This window comes from Penicillium verrucosum (genome assembly GCF_028828655.1).
Source record: "Penicillium verrucosum strain IBT 35672 chromosome Unknown utg000001l_segment0_segment0, whole genome shotgun sequence".
Taxonomy (NCBI): domain Eukaryota; kingdom Fungi; phylum Ascomycota; class Eurotiomycetes; order Eurotiales; family Aspergillaceae; genus Penicillium; species Penicillium verrucosum.
In genome coordinates, this window is record NW_026643210.1 from 9,089,112 (window position 1) to 9,107,431 (window position 18,320).

General features: G+C 48.4%; 8 protein-coding genes across 8 annotated transcripts; 3 read left to right on the top strand and 5 right to left on the bottom strand.

Annotated features, from left to right (window-relative positions):
* Positions 1–401: 401 nt before the first annotated feature.
* N7516_003263 (uncharacterized protein) lies at positions 402–1,895 on the bottom strand (the record flags this gene model as incomplete). Its single annotated transcript, XM_057215983.1, has 2 exons — positions 402–1,803; positions 1,861–1,895. The coding sequence occupies 2 exons, from the start codon at positions 1,893–1,895 to the stop codon at positions 402–404; spliced, it is 1,437 nt and encodes a 478-aa protein (XP_057077866.1).
* Positions 1,896–2,474: 579 nt separating this feature from the next.
* Positions 2,475–3,480, bottom strand: N7516_003264 (RTA1 domain-containing protein; the record flags this gene model as incomplete). The annotated part of the gene is made up of 3 exons (XM_057215984.1): positions 2,475–2,935; positions 2,993–3,241; positions 3,294–3,480. The coding sequence occupies 3 exons, from the start codon at positions 3,478–3,480 to the stop codon at positions 2,475–2,477; spliced, it is 897 nt and encodes a 298-aa protein (XP_057077867.1).
* A 751-nt stretch (positions 3,481–4,231) lies between these two features.
* N7516_003265 (RTA1 domain-containing protein) lies at positions 4,232–7,854 on the top strand (the record flags this gene model as incomplete). The annotated part of the gene is made up of 9 exons (XM_057215985.1): positions 4,232–4,403; positions 4,491–4,733; positions 4,795–5,163; positions 6,152–6,474; positions 6,542–6,803; positions 6,860–7,303; positions 7,390–7,496; positions 7,576–7,660; positions 7,724–7,854. The coding sequence occupies 9 exons, from the start codon at positions 4,232–4,234 to the stop codon at positions 7,852–7,854; spliced, it is 2,136 nt and encodes a 711-aa protein (XP_057077868.1).
* Positions 7,855–9,725: 1,871 nt separating this feature from the next.
* On the top strand, positions 9,726–11,249 carry N7516_003266 (LIM domain-containing protein; the record flags this gene model as incomplete). The annotated part of the gene is made up of 1 exon (XM_057215986.1): positions 9,726–11,249. The coding sequence occupies one exon, from the start codon at positions 9,726–9,728 to the stop codon at positions 11,247–11,249; it is 1,524 nt and encodes a 507-aa protein (XP_057077869.1).
* A 503-nt stretch (positions 11,250–11,752) lies between these two features.
* On the bottom strand, positions 11,753–12,952 carry N7516_003267 (uncharacterized protein; the record flags this gene model as incomplete). The annotated part of the gene is made up of 5 exons (XM_057215987.1): positions 11,753–12,346; positions 12,394–12,418; positions 12,493–12,602; positions 12,659–12,795; positions 12,901–12,952. The coding sequence occupies 5 exons, from the start codon at positions 12,950–12,952 to the stop codon at positions 11,753–11,755; spliced, it is 918 nt and encodes a 305-aa protein (XP_057077870.1).
* A 393-nt stretch (positions 12,953–13,345) lies between these two features.
* N7516_003268 (zinc-dependent alcohol dehydrogenase family protein) lies at positions 13,346–14,516 on the top strand (the record flags this gene model as incomplete). Its single annotated transcript, XM_057215988.1, has 3 exons — positions 13,346–13,484; positions 13,539–13,985; positions 14,047–14,516. The coding sequence occupies 3 exons, from the start codon at positions 13,346–13,348 to the stop codon at positions 14,514–14,516; spliced, it is 1,056 nt and encodes a 351-aa protein (XP_057077871.1).
* A 69-nt stretch (positions 14,517–14,585) lies between these two features.
* N7516_003269 (cupin domain-containing protein) lies at positions 14,586–15,158 on the bottom strand (the record flags this gene model as incomplete). The annotated part of the gene is made up of 1 exon (XM_057215989.1): positions 14,586–15,158. The coding sequence occupies one exon, from the start codon at positions 15,156–15,158 to the stop codon at positions 14,586–14,588; it is 573 nt and encodes a 190-aa protein (XP_057077872.1).
* A 1,029-nt stretch (positions 15,159–16,187) lies between these two features.
* Positions 16,188–17,822, bottom strand: N7516_003270 (putative MFS transporter; the record flags this gene model as incomplete). The annotated part of the gene is made up of 3 exons (XM_057215990.1): positions 16,188–17,446; positions 17,502–17,564; positions 17,615–17,822. The coding sequence occupies 3 exons, from the start codon at positions 17,820–17,822 to the stop codon at positions 16,188–16,190; spliced, it is 1,530 nt and encodes a 509-aa protein (XP_057077873.1).
* Positions 17,823–18,320: the final 498 nt, after the last annotated feature.

An 18,320-nucleotide genomic window follows, 5' to 3' on the forward strand; every position in this document is an offset into this window, starting at 1 on the left:
CAAAGATATCTTGGGTTTCAGATAAAGATGACCTATCAATGAGATATCAGCAAGGGGTACAAATCAATTTCAGCGTAACACCCAAGCTACATACATATATAGGGGCTAAGATGTTTTCTATAAGTACGGAGTATTCTCTCCGTAAATGATGGAGTGGAAGCATATATATGCCAGGGCTACGAAGGAACTAATTCACGAAAGTGATCTAGCAAAAGATCTAATGAAGAATTACCAACAATGTCTACATAGGTACCCGCAGTTCGCCATGTGGCTCATGGTCGTCCAAGTGATTCCACGTATTGCGACCAAGGGCTGACGAGGCACGCGATCTATGCAATGCTTGTGTATAGTGTCTCTAGAAGATGGCGTTGTCAATAATATTATATACTTCACTGTATTGCTCAAGGAGCACATCTCAGGGTCGAAGCCACGACCTCGTTGGGCCATAGCATAAGTGTTGACAGTTGGCTTTCATTCAGGGAATCGATAAGCGTGTTGACTTTCAGTATCTCTCTTTCAAAGGCGCCCTTCAGAAACCACATATCAAGTAAAGTACTTGCCAAATAAAAATGAGCCAAAATGACGAGTGAGTATCCACCAAGGTAATTAGGTTCGCCTCTCTCAAGAGACGCTAAGAATGGACTTGGAAGCTGGACCGGCCAGGCCAAAATCGCCGCCTCTTCAAAATCCAACTGGATTTCTAGGTCAGCAGGATTGTCAGTTGCTTCACACCGCAATACGGAGAGAATGCGTAAATATAAAGTATCCAGGACGTCTATGGTCTCAGAGTGCGCGTCGACAACGGAGTCTAGAGTCGTAGGCGACTCTGGGAGGTGAGATGTCGGCGTACCCGAGCAGCTGGATAAGTAATCCCTAGCGGGTTCGAGCGCACGCAAAGAAGCTTTGATGTTTGCGACTGCTTGGCTGGCACCTTCGGCAAATTTAACCAGGCGGGGTGAGCAACGAGAAAGTCGAGACGGTAGTGGAGCAAACGGTAAATCCTCCCAACGCTCGTTATTCTGTGAGAATACCAGCATCTGCCGGAGCCGACTGCTTCGTAACACGTGCCATTGATCATAGAGAATACTGGTTACCCCTCTGTTAAGGTATAACCAGTTGAGACGTAAAATGTCATTTGCGGAAGAGGAATTTCCCGTGGTACTATTCATCTCTTCCGGGGTCCTACCAAGCGGATTGAGCTCCTGAACCATAAGAGATGCAAAAGCAAAAGCAACCAGAAGTACAGAACCAGTAAGAAGGTCCTCAGCGTTGGAGGGAGAAAGGCGGGGGACCTCCTCCCTAAAACCTTCCAGTCCTCTTTGATGATGTTCCATGACTATCGCCAAGTCCACCGTATCCAAGTCTTCGAAGCCACTAGTGCTGCTGGCCTCGTGCTGCGTAATCATGTGGATGCCTCCTAGTGCTAGGAGCAGGTGCATCAAATACCGATTTTTGCACGCAATTTCCGGGATGATCCGCTGCCAGACTATGGCCCTCCTCGGATGCGGCGACATTTGTTTCGCCGTGTAGGAATTGAAAAACTGAAGGAGCTTCAAATCATTCATTGGTAAGTCCACACGCGCGTGGCTATTATGGCTTGAGAAAATCGCTGGTAAAGTCGCGTCGAGCGGAAGAGCTCCATTTGATGGATCGAATGAATCAGATGAGGGACCGCCATCTTTGTTCCCAGTCGCCTTTTCTCTAGGTCTGGGGGGGTCTCTTCGAAGGGAGGCGTGGTAGGGGGTAAGAGCAAGGTTCGCCTCTGGAAGCGCATGTGCCGCAGGCGGGTTGAAGTTCATCACACTTAGAAGAGGTCAGCTTCTGGTCAAGGAAACGGGGGAAATAGAGGTTAATTTGTACCTTGACTCTTCGATGTTTGCAAGGATAGCATCCATTACGAGACTTGGTGTGGCGGATGCGATGTCTTCTCAGAACACGTGTGTTCTGCGTGGAGGTATCGGAAAACGCCGGATCATCCATGGATATATTCTTTGAGTAACGTAAGTTTCTTGAAGGGGTGCATATCCATGATTTGAAGAATTTGTGTAAGACTGGAGCCTACCTCTCTTAGTAGGCTAAGTAACATGGGAGTGGTTGTTCTTCTACAGATCAAAGCATAACTCGGGAGTCCTTGACCCTGTTGATTTTTCAATGACTCCACATAATAAAAATATTTCAGATGGACAAAAGAATAAGATAGAATGTTAGCTTTTTACACTAACTAGACCTAGAATTATAAACTCCACAGATGTCTATCCCAAGAGGCGTCTAAATTATTTTAGTGTTTGGTAGATCTTGTAGACCCACTCGTATTCTTATTCGAGTACGTACATCTATGGAGTAACTGTGTACGTGAATACGAACACCGGCAGTACGTCCTATTTCTCGTCTATCTCAGTAACTGGATCCCATAAATCAAATTGACAATATATATAAAATACAAAATGATTTCCAGAAAAAAAAAATCAAGAGAATCACACACCACGATAGACTCCATCGGGTTTCACAGTCTGCTCATTCCGGGTGCCAGTCAACTCATAATCCGACACCACAGTCAAAAATCGAGTAACTTCAGATGGATGGACAATATTAAAGATAATCATGGCCATGATGATGAGAAGTGAGTCAAAAATATACAAGTAGACCTCATGGCGCAAAAGATAGCCCGCATTGCCCTGGATATATTCCACGAGTCGAAAAAGCGAGCGCACCAAGATCAACAAACTGGTCGCATAGAGAATGTTGAGATGTTTTCGCCAGGGAATCTCCCGATCGAAGCAGCGTGGGATAGGGTATTTGCGCAGCTTCCAGTCGAATAGGCCGGCGACAACAATGAAGAAGCCAAAGAATATTATTTGGACAAATAGACCCACGATGATAATGTGCTCGCCAGTCTTCATGGAATCGAGTGACCCGCTACTCTGAATGCCGCCACCTAGATATATAGTCAGAGAATCCCATTTCATACTTCAGTTACCTCCAGAACACATACCAGCGCCTTGTAGAAGAAACGACATCACGTCGCCGGTAACGAAAATCTTGGTCAGCCACTTCTTTTTCAAAATGGAATGTGATTCGGCCTGTAGCACCAAAATAATCCGACCGAGCAACATGTAGACTGAGGCAGCTAAGAGAGCTGGGGCGAGAAGCAGACAGAGTGTCTGAATTATGTAGGGACCTAGCGTCCAATCCGGACTTTGTTTGCTTGACAAGGCACGCCCTATATACCCGACAATCTCAACTACTTCTGTTAGCACGAGCATAGGAAGCATATAAAGTAGGTGTGTACGTACAGAGCCCACCTATCACGAAGGGAATAAAAAACCAGGTCCTGGCTTTGAACATCTGGAAGATGTGGTAGAAGGTTGTGCCCATGAAAAGAATTGTAAAAAGGATGGCACCGCCCATGCTGGGGTCATAGCGATAAAAAGCGAAGGGGACTTCTTCATCAGAACGGATGGAAGCCACGTTATCGTGCATTCTGAAATGATTGGTCTGGTAATTGTTGCGATCAAGAGAATTGGGAAAGTATCGAGCCTATATTAGGTCTGGGTGCGTACGCTCAAGCTTCACTGGACATTTGACAAGACTTTTGGTAGGCATGGCTTATATACTACTTCTAGAAACACTAGAAGTTGATATTGAATATATAAATAATCGTTGGGTGGATTCGTATTAGATGGATGTTTGATATCTGAATAGCGCCAGATGGTGGAAGCGAGTACGGGTGGGCCAGCGGCAAACGAACCCTTAAAAACATTTCCAAGGTTGGTCTTAGACCCTTAGGTAACTACATAGTTAAAATATATATGGATCTAGGTACATTACAAGGCTGATTACTCCGTACTCGGTATATAGACAGACATTGGAAGACCCGCTCCAACTGAATGCGAATACGGGTGGGTCCATTACAGCCTCGCATTTCGGTACCGATTAAGCTACATGGTAAGGGCATCTAGTACCAAGGCTACAAAGAGCAAACTAATGAAAAATAAAATAGAAAAAGTCTATGTTCTGCCCCGAATACGGTTACGACGCTTAAAGAGACCCAGCAAAGACAAGTACATATACTGTACTAGCTCGCTCAGAAATAGAACATTATTTAACCCCTACAGCCGCTGATTCAAGGCAACATACTTCAAACAATCTCCTTTATATTTTAAATTACCTCTCAGTCAAAGTATAATTGATCACTCTGACAGTTGGTTGTATTCGGCTACACTCATTCATCATGGCTTCCAACACGAGTGGAGAGACAGACTATAAACTATACCGCTATACGCCCTCTCTCGTGGCTGCAATCCTTTTCACAGTTCTGTTTATGCTTGCAACTTGCTATCACCTTTACCAGGTTGTTCGTACGCGAGCCTGGTACTTTATAGTCTTCGTCATCGGAGGAGCCTGTAAGTTATTCCAGTCGCATTGCCGGGGCTTACCAGTTCCCTCATGATCTCTACGAGAGTCCACAGCGTTGCTAACAAACGGTACAGTCCAAATCATAGGTTATATTTGCCGCGCACTAGCCCACAACGACAAAGAGAATATCCCGCTTTACTCGATTAGCACTATCATGATCCTTCTTGCTCCTCCTCTCTATGCAGCCTCCATATATATGACTCTCGGTCGCCTCATTGTGAATTTGGATGCTGAGAAGTTAAGTCTGGTCCCGGTGAAATGGCTCACCATAATTTTCGTCTCGGGAGACGTGATTGCATTTTTGATGCAAGCAGCAGGTAACTAACCCACTCCATCCACATAACTGTCCCGGTCAATGAAAGCTAATCGTGAATAAAGGCGGAGGGATCATGTCAAGTGGAACTGTTTCCGCAATGACCACCGGCGAACATATCACGATTGGCGGTCTCGCCGTACAATTGGTGTTCTTCAGCGTTTTCATCATAGCTTCAACAATCTTCCACTACCGGATTCGCAAAAATCCCACTGAGAAGTGTTTTAACCCACTACGCTCATCTGGAGTACTGCAAATGGCTACTTGGGAAACTGTCATGACCGGGCTATACGTGGCCAGCATTCTGATTCTCATTCGGTCAATTTTCCGACTCATTGAATACGCTCAGGGCAACAGTGGATACCTCATCAGCCACGAGGCGTTCTTATATGTCTTTGATTCAACGCTGATGTTATTCACTATGGTTGCAATGAGTATTTTCCACCCGTCGAAGATTCTTTCTCAATCAACGAAGCCATTGCGTTCTTCGAGAAGGTCGCGTTCGGCAAACAAAGAGTTGCCTTTGGCAAGAGAAGAAGTCTAAATTGTCACGATTTTACAATGTCGCGGGATTTTGCTACTATTCTTGGGTATACGAGAGCATGAATTCCTTGAGTGAGCTGGAGACCGGGTATCATTTTTCAGGTTCGAACTAGTTAGTTATATATTGCCTTTAGATGGGTAGAAGATGTCTGCTTCTGGAACAGATCTATCGCAAGAGCTACTGCTGCTACTACTACTACTACTACTACTACTACTACTACTACAACATAGTAGTATACGAATTCTGGTAGCTGGAAACAAGGGAAGGGTTGGGGAAGCAGCTGCATGACGCTTATATCTATCATGCAGAAATATTATCTCGTACATATGCTATCTACAACATTTTCAAAAACTGCTTCTTTTAATTATAGAACTGATAGTTATCAGATACTCTCTGATTGGAACTATAATCATCGCCACCATTGATATTGTGCCGGATTAAATCCCCCGCAAGTGGGGAAATTTCCCCCACGCAAGTGGTGAAGAAAATCAACATCTCCGCCATGCCCGGTGCGAGGAACCCCCAATGCTGGTAAGCAACGGCCTAGATGATCCTAGCATTTCTAAGACTTGACATCTAACTATATCCAGTGATCCATGCCGTGTACTTCACCATAAATGTAATACCGCTTAACCCCGCAGAAACAGCTCTCCGCTAACTGTCGATAGGTGACGGAATCTTGCCACAATGCAGCCGATGCGTCCGCACTGGGCGCGAATGCACTCGAGGTAAAAAAGAAACCAAGTTTCGACAGGCAAAGGGTCGAACGACCCGCACCAAGTTTCCTAGCAACCAAGTTTGGCTTCGGCCACCACCTAGAGGTTGGATTCTGTCCCCGATTTCTTTGAGATCTAATCTGACATCTGACCGTTGTCTAGTTGACTTTGTACTCGAAAGCGGAAGTGATCAAGTGGATAACTCGACTAAGGCGGCAACAAATGTGCTCTCGCCTGCCGGGAGCTTGCATAGTCATGCCGACTCCATTCCTATACCGGAAAGGCTGTCTCCCGGGTCCTCGCATACCGCTCCTTTGCCGCAATTTGGGTTCTCAAACTACCAAGTACAGACGGGAAGTAGTGTTGTTTCGCCAACAAGCCAGGTGGTGGGCACACCTGAACGATCGAGCCAGCGGCCATGGCCCCTGAGAGATCCCGAGGAGGCGCGTTTATTGCAGCATTTTGTGGACAATGTTGCACGCTTTGTAAGTTGTGAACTTTTTTTTTTTTTTAGCCAAACGATAACTGGTAGGCTGATTGTACGATATCAAGTTTGATTGCACGGATCGCCAGCAGCATTTTGCCATCCATATCCCTTACAGAGCACGCCGTTGCGAGACATTATTCAATGCAATGTTGGCCATGTCGGCTCGTCATTTGAATCGCACAACGGATTTTGACCCTTTTGTGTCGGACCGATATTACCAAGCATGTCTGGAGAAGCTGATCCCCGCATTGAATGACCACGGTGTCACAATGGATGATGATTTGCTAGCTGCTACTGTTATTCTACGCTTGCTGGAAGAGTTTGATGGTTAGCAGTCGATCTATTCTCACATGTGTCAAGAACCCTGCTGACAATGATCATAGTCCCACTTGCCGGGTCCGATATTCGAGGCCACTCCTTCGGGACAAAGGCTTTCATACGGTCTCCATCATTGATGACAACAACCCCAAGTCTACGGCAGGCCGTCTATTGGAGTGGCCTACGCCAGGAGATTTACAATGCCCTTAGCCTCCACCAAGCCCCAGACATTGAGTTGAGGTCCTTAGACTGGAATTCCCACTCCAACTCGTTGGGTCCTGATGCAGGTGATTGCGCGTGGGCGAATCATGCAATCACTCATTGTGCACACGTTTTGGTGTTTTGTTTCGGGGAGGGACTCCGTTCACCGGCTGTGCATGCAGATCTTAAGGCATATAATCAGCAATGGAGCGAGACTCGACCGGACTCTTTCGATCCATATTTTGCGAGTGGAGACGGGGAGGTGGGAACTGAATTCCCAGACATCCGTTACGGGTGTCCCTGGCATGGTACGTAACTATCGGGTGATGTTTCAGGAAGCGCATCCTGCAGGCTATTTGGGATATGAACTGAGGCTAATCGCTTGGGACTGTAGCAATCGGCAATCAATATATTGATCTTGCCCAGATTCTGCTTTCTGTGCATGACCCAACTTTGCCTACCGTTGGACCTCTGCGCCGGCATCTGATCCAGGAGGCTGATGTAAGTCTCTGAGCAACTTTCCAATCTATATTATGTCCTTAGGCTGAGACTAACAGGAGGTTCAGGATCATATCCGCAGGGGGTTTGGAAAGTATGTGGCGCTTCATTATCCAATGCTTCTGTGCCCCCAGCCATGGTTGTCGGGTGCATGGCCATCCATCTCTGTACGTTAGCAGAAACTGTCAATATGTTCCAAGTACTATGCATGAGGCTAACCGGGGTCACAGGCGGCGATCGCTTCACGGACCCACATGAACAGGACCATTTGATCCAGGTTCTTATCCAAACCGATAAACTCCACGGCTGGCCAACCCATGTGCTCCAGCGACAGCTTCGGGAGACATGGGGCATACGTTGACGTTGTTACTATGTGTAGTAACAAAGCAAGTAGGAGAGAAAGAAAAAAAGGACGGAGAGAATGTCTTGCACGTCTCCAACCTGGGCCGCGTCTGCAGTGGAGGCACACGTGCGACAGATGATCATCCTTCTCTCACGTAATCAGAAACAGAAACCTTGGAACCCTGTTGTACGGAGTACGGGGTAGCGTCTCGTCTCATTCTGACACTGTCATCGTACACGTTTTGCGAATTTTCAAACTATCTACTCCGTACAATGGACTCCGTACAATGGACTCCGTACGGAGGATGTACTTCTGCTTTCAGCCAAGTTCCAGGGTCTTGCATGACTCGTGGGGTTGAGTGGAAAACAGTAGCCAGTAACAAGAGCGGGTTCAGAGGGGGTAAAGATGGCCCCCGCGGATCGTCAACTGAGTTGATTGTTTTTCTGAATTCCAAGAATATAATGACCTTGGGGACATACCGCCACATGATCTCATCAGGGGTGGTGTGTCAGGGAAGCTTTTTTTTTTTTTTTTTTGGCAGAGAGTCAGGATCCATTCAACATCCAAATCGAGAAATACCCCCTTGAGTTGATATCCACTGATCGAATGATTCCAAAGGTTGCAAGCCTCACAACATCACTTGGGCAATGTGATTGGTGGTGGTGGAGGATCAGATATCAGGTACGGACCAGTCGCATTGCAAGCTGAATCTCTTTTTTTCTCTGATGTGCAGTTTCCCAGTGCACCGAATATGTTTGGGGTCCACTCAAGTGCTGTTTGGGTCAGGGGAGATGGATTTAGTGAAGTGGAGATGATATATGGAGTACGGAGTAGAGAGAGAGAATATACGGAGTAGACTAGAGGCAGAAAGTGAAGAACTACAACATACTATTTATCTACAACATACTAACTAAGTAACAATTTATATGTTGTAGTCTGTACAACATAATAATATAATATAATATAATATAATATAACAATAATAATACTACAATAATAATTAATCTATTAAAATAATCCAACATATACCCCTGAACACAGTTACGCACCCCCTTTCCGCACTGGAGACGCTAACCAAATTAGCGTGTGGTTTTCCCGTGGCACAAAGCATTTGGGAACATTGGACATACAATTCTCTCAACTTTCATTCCTTTGAATTCAATAGTCTTTTTCCCCTCCATATCTCAAGGGGATATGGCCCTCTGAATTCGATGTTCACAATCCTTGATGGCTTCAACGAACATGGGCTTCTTGCCCACTATAAAATGCTCCAATTGTGGATGTAATGTCGAGATCTCTTCTATGGGAGATCACACTTGCATTCGGAATGATTTTGGTAGGATTCAAATCATTCAACACCCTAGGTCTACATGCTGACTCTATAACTCCAGTCACACCTATCCCATCACCACCTCCATCGGCCGGATTCGATTCGGATCGATTCACAGAGGCAAAGGTTGGCCGGGGCCCCTCCCCGGCCATAGACCCCTCTGCTGCAAGTATGTCTCAAATCGCCATGTGGGGAGTGGAAGGGATCCGCGACTAACCCTATATACAGATCGAGCATTCTTGCAGCCAAATATGCCGACACCAGCTAACAGTGCCCATCTATCACCTCTCCCTGCCAGTCCCGCACCTCCATCTACGGTGCGCCCGTCTCAGCACAGTCTGACCGATGATGTCTTCTCATTCCCCATGCCTGGTAACAGATCACCGACTGAAGTGAGGACACCAAGTCCAATGATGACAGATCGGTCTGCGTTTAAATCACGAACACCAGTCTTGTCGCCGGGGCAAGGGCAGGGTGTGATGCCAGAGAATATACGCCTTCCACCTAGCCCACTGCCACCTAAGTCCCCAGATACGAATCATCGCAGGGGGAATCAGCGATGAGCAATAGTAGCTACCGGACGTCTTTCGCCAGCAGTCGCTACGGCGATTCCACAACGAGGTCGTCAACCAACAGTCTCTCGCGGGGTTTCCGGTCATTTATGGACGACATACCACCAGTGCCATTGGCACCTCTTCGCACATCCAACCATGATACTTCTTTCCCCCGTGATTCCAGCGTCTCGGTGGTTTCATCCCGCATTAGCAAGGAAGAAGCCAGTGGATTCGACTTCGGTATTCCCGGAGGCCAAACCCCGACTACCGGACTACGAGATCTCCCGGAGGAACCCCCTTCGGCCCAATTCCAGGATCATACAGATTATACCGCTTTAAACCCCGCCAGCCTCCACCCTGCGACAGCAGCAACAGAGTCAGGCAGCGATGCGCCAAGGAAAAACTCTAACGCAAGTACGACAAGTGCATTTTCAGTCACTAGCTTCGCCCGGGCTCTCGGTCTAGATGACCAAATGAATACCTCTGAAAGCTCTGGCTCTGATACATCGCCTTCCGATGCCCGCAGTGGTAGTTCCATGTCCAGTCTTCCCTCCGATGGTAGCTTGAGCCGACACAAACCCAGCGATCCACTCAATCTAAGCCCTTTGGTTGAAGAACTGCCCGCCCGGACCCGACAGACGATTGTAGAAGTACCCGGCCGTGTACGAAGCACAATGGAAGACGTCCCTCCCATCCCGGCTGCTTTCTTCAGCCCGGATTCACCTACCGACCCTTCGATCAACCAAGGTGGTGTGTCATTGATTGAGAGGAAAGAAGTACCCCCAACTCCAACCCCAGGACAACCAAAACAATCTGTCCCCCGAAAGTCTCCACCACAACGCTCATTCACAGCACCCCTACCACAAGAACAAAAACCGACAACACCAACCCGGTCTGCCACACGTTCGAAGGGGAATTGTAAGGGCTGCAATGAGACGATCACAGGAAAATCGATATCATCCTCGGACGGCCGTCTCACAGGTCGATACCACCGAGGCTGTTTCGTTTGCTTCGAGTGCCACTCTCCCTTCCAAACAGCCGATTTCTACGTCCTCAACAACAGACCCTTCTGCGCGCAACATTACCACGAGCGCAACGGATCCCTTTGCGCCGGCTGTCACGCCGGTATTGAGGGCCATTACTTGGAGACCGTCGAGCGGAACCCTGCACGCCCAGAACGCCGTCGATTCCACACCCAGTGTTTGCAGTGCCGTACATGTCACGTCCTTCTCAAGGGCGACTACTTCGAATGGAATGGCGAAGTCTTCTGCGAAAGAGATGCCCGCCGAGCCGCTGCCGCTTACCACCCACCACCTCCTGGTCCTCCTGGTCCTGGTGGTCGTCGTCGCCCCACCCTACCCTCGTCTCCCCTGGCCAAGTCTGGCCAATTCCCTCCCGGTCCGTACCCTCCACACGGCGGAAGACCTGGTCCTGGACCTGGGCCTGGACTTCACCCCGGTCCCCGATTCCCCCCTGGCGGTGGAGGACGGTTCCCCGAACGACGAACTACTAGGCTCATGATGATTTGAGTAAATTCCCTTCTTCGCTCTTCTTTCCTGTAAACTTTGGAAAGTTCTGAGTTGCACATTCCCCCTTTTCCGCTCTCCCACGGATTTCATTCCCCACTTCCTTCATTCCTTTATATATCGCGATATACCCTCTGTGCTATCCCACCCATTTGATTTTCGCTGGCAATGGCGTTGATCGTCTGTTTTTCCCTTGCATCGGGGCTACCCTTCATCTGTAGCCATTGAAAAAATGCCCCATTGGCAGGTATTGTGATTTTTGGGCCATCATCCGGGGTGTATTTTGTTGATTTCTTCCTCATGCCGAAATGTTTCTAATGTACTTACTCTGTATCGGCACGGTGTTTGGGTTGGCGGGTTGTCTCTTGTACAGGATTTACAAGTTTTATGGACATAATGTCATTTTTTTTCAAGTTTTCATCAATAACCAAAACATCATGCCTCATTATATCATTAGCCATTAACATCCTAACATCCCATCGCACCTTCATCTCGATGCTATGCAACTATTTCAACTTGGGGTCCTCGAACTCGAGTCGCTCAACGGGAGTAAGATACATCCGTTTCAAGATCCATCCAAAGCAAATAACATAAAGCGCCACCGCAATGATCTCAATCCGCTGTCTCAACGGGATTCGATCTAAATTGGGATTCGGGACAACCAATACACCCGCATGTTCCTTCTCCCACCCTTCACAGACCTGCCGGAACCGACCGGGCTCGTCGGAGATGACCCCGTCGATCTCGTGTCGGATACACCAACGCATCAGATTCGGCGCATTCACCGTCCAAGCGTAGACTTTACGTCGGGCTGCACGCGCTTCATCTAAAAACCCTCGCCCGAGCGGACCCATCAGGATCATCTGGTTGACGTTGAAGGATATAAGCGGGACTTGGAGGAATTGCCGCGCATAGCTCAAATCAACACAGACTAGCGTCACTGGGTATCGTGGCAAGTGCTTTGCTCGCGCCGGTAGGTATCGTGCAGACCAGCAGCCGAGAACGACGCGGTGGTGCCAGTCGGGGCCAGTCGCGGGCATAGGGACTGACTCGATGATTTTCGCAATTTTGTCCATTATAGCGAGAGGTTCATTCGTGAGCTGGATGGGAAGTAGGGGTTGGACGTTAGTTTTGTGAAAGGGATAACGTGCGACTTGGGAAGAACAGCTTCGCTACCTTTATGTCTAGCAATATCCAGAAATTCTCCCTGCCTGGTTGTCTTAGGTATTCCAACACATCGACTAACCGGGGCATCGGTTCGTGGGGGGCTTGCAGAGTTCGTAGGGTTTTCAAATACTCCCAGTCGCAGTCGATGACATTTTTCTTGATGCCGTAACAGCGCATGAGACTCGGGTCCTTGGGTCGATGAGCGTGGTCCTAGATCGCGATCGCGGGGTGGGAGGGGTACCTACATGTGATAACACCACGATCCCATCGCGGGAGATATGGAGGTCGAGTTCGAGGGCGTGAGCTCCGGCCCGGATCGCGCCATCGATTGACAGTAATGTGTTCTCGGGATATTGGCCTTTGAATCCTCGGTGGGCGACGGCTTGAGGTAAACGCGGGGGAGGCGTGGGCAACCGGTGAGTGGAGGACACGAGCTTGCGGGGAATGAGTTAGCTTGACAACACCTATATATAGGAGAGTTACGCACCTGGGATTTCAGGTGAATACTCTCCCGGGACTATAGGTGTTGAGTCGCCCATTTTGAAAGGAGTGTGAGAGTTGAAGAAGTGAAGAAGTGAAGAATGGAGATTATATGATTAAAACAGGACCATCGGAGTTTGGCGGAGATAGGCCCCGCTGCACGGTATATCTCATGGACTGTGCATGTTCGCTTGCCGGACTTTCCGTTCTACTATGTGCGAGAAGACTAAATGGTCAGAATCAGCACTTGGAAATATCTACTTCGTTATCGACTGAAAGAAAGCAGCCATGGTGCCCTGAAGCGAATCTGGAGGTTGAATATATCGATTACTCATCACTTCCATGTCTCCAAATTTCTCCAACCTGATTTATAACAACTTCAGTCTTTAACTTGTTGCTTTCTTTTTTCATTGAACCTGTTCTTCAACCGTAGTCCTTGAAAAAAAAAAAAGATGGCTGTCAAACAATGGATCTCGCCCTTGAAGGGCATTGATAGTCTTAGCCAGACTGAAGCTCCAATGCCCACACCAGGCCCGAGCGAAGTATTGGTAGAGATCCGTGCTGTATCTCTGAACTACCGCGACGTGGAAGGTAAATCACCTACCGAAAACATACGTGCAGGATGCATGCTGACGAGTTTCAAAGTGACCAAGGGCGAGTATAAACATCACAAAACCGCCGAACAGGACGCCACCATCGTGCCCTGCTCGGACATGTGCGGGGTAGTGACGCAAATTGGATCTGGGGTGACCAAGTGGACAGTCGGCGACCGGGTGCTTTCTACTTTCCTGCCGGATCATCAAACCGGCCAGGTGACCGAGAAACAACTTGCCAAGAGCCTGGGGCTGCCGCAGGATGGTGTCCTTGCAACTCACCGCGTGTTCCCCGACTATGGCCTGGTAAAAGCGCCTAGCTTCATGTCAGATGAGGAGGCGGCTACGCTTCCTATTGCTTCAGTTACGGCGTGGATGTCTATCAATGGCATGCGACCGATAGGGCAGAGCGGTGGAAAGGACGAATACGTCTTGCTCCAGGGAACTGGTGGTGTGGCTATCGCCGGATTGCAGATTGCAAAGGCCGCTGGTGCAAAGGGTGGGTCATGGGATGGGATTCATTACCGTTGACTGGATGAAAACGCTGATCATGCAAACAGTTATTATCACCTCCTCGTCCGATGCCAAATTGGACCAGGCTAAAGAGCTAGGTGCTGATTTTACTATCAACTACCGTACCAACCCCGACTGGGAAGTCGAAGTGATGAAGATCACTGAGAACCACGGCGTTGATATCGTCTTGGAAGTTGGTGGTGCCAAAACCTTGCGGAAAAGCTTTGATTGCATCGCTTTCGGAGGATTGATCAACTGCATTGGTTATGTCTCGGGCAAGATAGATGCCGATGAGGACCGCCTGAATGTCAACCTGCTGACTCTCCGTCGAACGGTGACACTCAGAGGGATTATCAACGGTCCCAAGGATCGGTTTGAAGAAATGATTCGTTGCTACGAGACAAATCAGGTTCACCCAGTCGTTAACCGGGTCTTTTCGTTTGCCGAGTCCAAAGAAGCATTCAAGTTCCTGGAAAGCGGCAGCCACTTTGGCAAGGTAGTCATCAAGGTTCAATAGAGCGTTGGAGCTCTGAAGATCATTGGATTTCATTGTCAAATTATCCCAGCAAAACAAAAGTGAGAACATTCAGTTCTGATCATTTCCACTCGGCTTGAGTACCCCAGCCGCAATTCCCAGATCTTCTCCTAGTTCCTTCCCGCCCACCGTCAATTTCTTGCAATCCTGCAGCACGAACAGGAGGCGGGCCCATTCTGTCTCGCTGGTGTTGCGCCACCCATGCATCGTAGCCCGCTGTACCGCAACATCCCCTCGGTTCAGGATGACTGGCTCGCTATCTTCCAAGATCATTTCCACCTGCCCTTCAAGCACCACACCGTAGTCGAGACTTTGCGTCCGGTGAACTACAACAAGGTTGTTGGGGGCGAAGTCCACAATGCGGCATACGCTTCCACCAGGGTTCACAAGGCCCAGCTGGTCCGATTTTGTCAAAGTCTCGTGGGTCTTGATGTCCGCATCATTATTGAGATCAGGACGGAATTGGTTTGTGTAAACAACGTTGAATGCCATTTTGCTTTCATCGATTGATTCCCATTCAGCCGGTGTCGAGGAATGGATCACTGCTTTCCCGTTGTCATTATGGCCTGTGATGTGTCGGGTGACGGGCGGCAAAGGTGATACTAGGCTGGTATTGGAAGCCATTATTTATGGGATGCGAAATGGGTAGGTGTGAAGATGTTGAGATCAGATCAATGTACTGATCATGAAAAAGCACTCGGACGGTTTTACGCTATATATCCTGGTCCACGTGATGCGGGGCGCTGGATATCAGGTCGCACAGCGGTGAGCTGGATGGAAATTTTAATGGCTTGGGCGTATCCCTTCGGTGTGGGTGTGTTTGAAAGAAAGCAACACGCTAGATCTGATGGAAAGATCGTCGATTTGGTTGCTACTTTGAGCGAAGACTGTGGACCCAATGGCCCATAATTGCGAAGGGGAAATTACAAGAGGCGAATGTTGTAGGGATGTTCAGCTGCTACATCGGTGGAGATGCAAGCCAAAAGCTCTCCACTCCTGACGTAGCTTCGGGATTATTTCTTCACCCAAGTCCACAGGTAGGGCTGCTAATACCACCTGACTTATATGTATAGGGTTAGCCATTGAAGGGATTCCTAACCGAGCTGATTATCTCATTGGCGACTCATTCAGGTTCGGTGATTATGGCCACTCCTGGGATTTCGTGGAGAAGCGTGCTGTGGTTGACAGATTCAGCAGTTCGCGTTGAAAAGCCTCGTCACTGAGGTCCCAGTTGGCTAGATAGTCACTGGTGCTCGAGATGACGACACACTGCACTCCATTCCAGAGCACTGCTAGTTATCCCGGTGAGTACCACCACTAATGGCGCCGGGTTTCCGAGGAATGCCCCGCAACGCGTAGCTTAAGGAGTGGGTTCCGATATGAGCGATATGCCGGAAATGTTCCATGGTAGAGAGTGATGGGTGGGTTTTATGTGAACGAATAGCTGGATGTGATTAATTGAACTCGAGGAGTTGAGAGAGCATTCTTAAACGACGGATTTCCTAGCCTATTCAGTGATCGTTTTGGGAATTAATATTGCCCTAAAAAAATGAGTCATGCTGTAAGTGCCAGCGAGATCTGAACACACAAGCTTATGGACAGATATATACTCATTTCGCATTTCGCATAACTAAATACAGATGTGACCTTCTTTTACAAAAACCACCGGAACTCAGCAGATGCCGGCCCATCTCTCATTCGCTCCGTTGGAATATCGCGTGCCCGAAGAGTGACTCCATCATTACGATCGCGTCGCTTGTTATCCAGTAACATGTAGAGTGCCAGAGAAGCCGTTAAACAAGCACCAGTAGCACCAAATGCAGCAACGCTGATCAGCGCGGGCGTATACTTGGGTGCATCTTGCTTCCGGAACAAGTTGCTACTCACCAAACCCATCAAGTTGGCCAATGGCACGCCGATACTTGTCAGGAGTACACGACGACCCTCATGGGCGATGTTGTTATTATACCAGGTGCTGAGCATCACGGATGGTGCGGACGTCCCCCAAGTCATCATGAAAGTTGCGAAGTAAGCGACTTGGATGTCACCCTGCACATCGTCGATGGATGCATAGATCATGAATCCGGAGAATGTGAGCAGGAAGCCCAGAACAATGAATGGCGATCGCAGTTTGGTCCAATCAGAGGAGAAGGCAAGCACCAGCAGCATCACTGCTCCTGTGACATTTGGCGCAACAGTGTATAGGTTGGTTTTGACGGTGGGATAACCCAATCCCCCGACGATTTGAGGCAAGAAGAGCGCGACACCCTGCAAAGGCACACCGAGACAGATTTCAATACACAAGAAGGCGTATGTACTGGGGTGCTTGAAGATACCAAGGGCCTCGCGGAGGCTGAACTCCTCGTTGACCACTGCACTGGAGTCGACTTGAATTCGGTGGAAAGCTAGTGCCTTCTCCTCCTCAGATAAGAACTTCGCTTCGGCGGCGCTCCGTGGAAGATAGAAGAAAGCAAATATAGCGAAGAGAACAGTGACGCCGCCCTCGATAATGAACAGGTAGCGCCAATTGGGGATATGAGACCCCTTGATCTGGAACACTCCGAACGCAATAAGTCCGGAGAAAGCGTTTGCGATGTTCGATGCAGCGTAGAAAACGGCTAGGCGACGAGCCAGTTCGCCACGACGATAGAAGGTGGTCAAGTAGTAGATGACCAGCGGGAAGAATGCAGCCTCGGACATGCCCAAGAACCAGCGCAAGGCGAACATACCACTAAAATTGTAGGCGGCTGAAGAGAGCATCGTGAACGAACCAAATGAGAACATCAGGATTGGAAGTACGCGCGCTGGACTGAATTTCTTTCCAAGCATTGAGAAGGGCGGTGCAAAGATCACGAATGGAACAAAGAAGATCGATAACAGGAGATTGTACTCATTCGGCTTGAAGTTTAGGTCTAATCATTCAATTAGTCTTAAGTGTCTGCCGTTCGGATTGATCATCTTACATACCCTTGCTCATTCCATCAGTTTCTGCATTTCCCAGATTTCCTTTGTCCAGGGCATTGAATAGGTCTGTCGCTAGTCAGGTATCCGCATGGCTGACAAGAATTGAACAAACTTACACATAACTGCGAGGATAGGAAGCAGGCGATAGTCAAACTTCCGACAGAGACGCCGTTCAGCCTTGTGGTCGACAACTCGGGTCACCTCATCCATCACACCCGGGACAGATCCATATCCTTTCAGGGTGTTGGGCTCTTCAACAGTGCCCAGTGTGTCCGTTTTCTTCATCGTGCCATCAGGCGACGATGCGCGCGCTGAACTCGACATGTTGTATCCTAGTCGTTATAGACAAAGAAATATAGAAAAGCCAAGTCAGTACGCTACCTGCCAAAGTTCAAAGTTTTAAAGCTCCAGATGCGAGCTTCCTCTTATCAAAAGCGAGGTGACATCCCTTACTCTACTAGATAAGAGAATGTTGCATCGCCCGTGCATGGATATCACCCCCACGTTTCTCCGCATCATGGAAAGGTTTAGCTGAACAGGCAAAGATCACCCTGAGATGGCCGCATCCGGCCTTTTGGGCTGTTTAGAGGCTTATCTGCGGGGGTAAAAAGGTAAGTACTTCCTATATCGCAGATAGATTGTGCTTCCCAGATAAAGCCCCCTTTCTCTCCCTTGATATATCATGCAGAGCGTGTCTCACCGGTTTATCTTCGTTCTAATTATTTTAGATATTTCCATGCATAGAAGATCTAGACGCTGTGGAATTAGGGGCGGTATCCCCATTCCGGGGTATAAAGTAGGGTTACATCCGTCGCATGACTT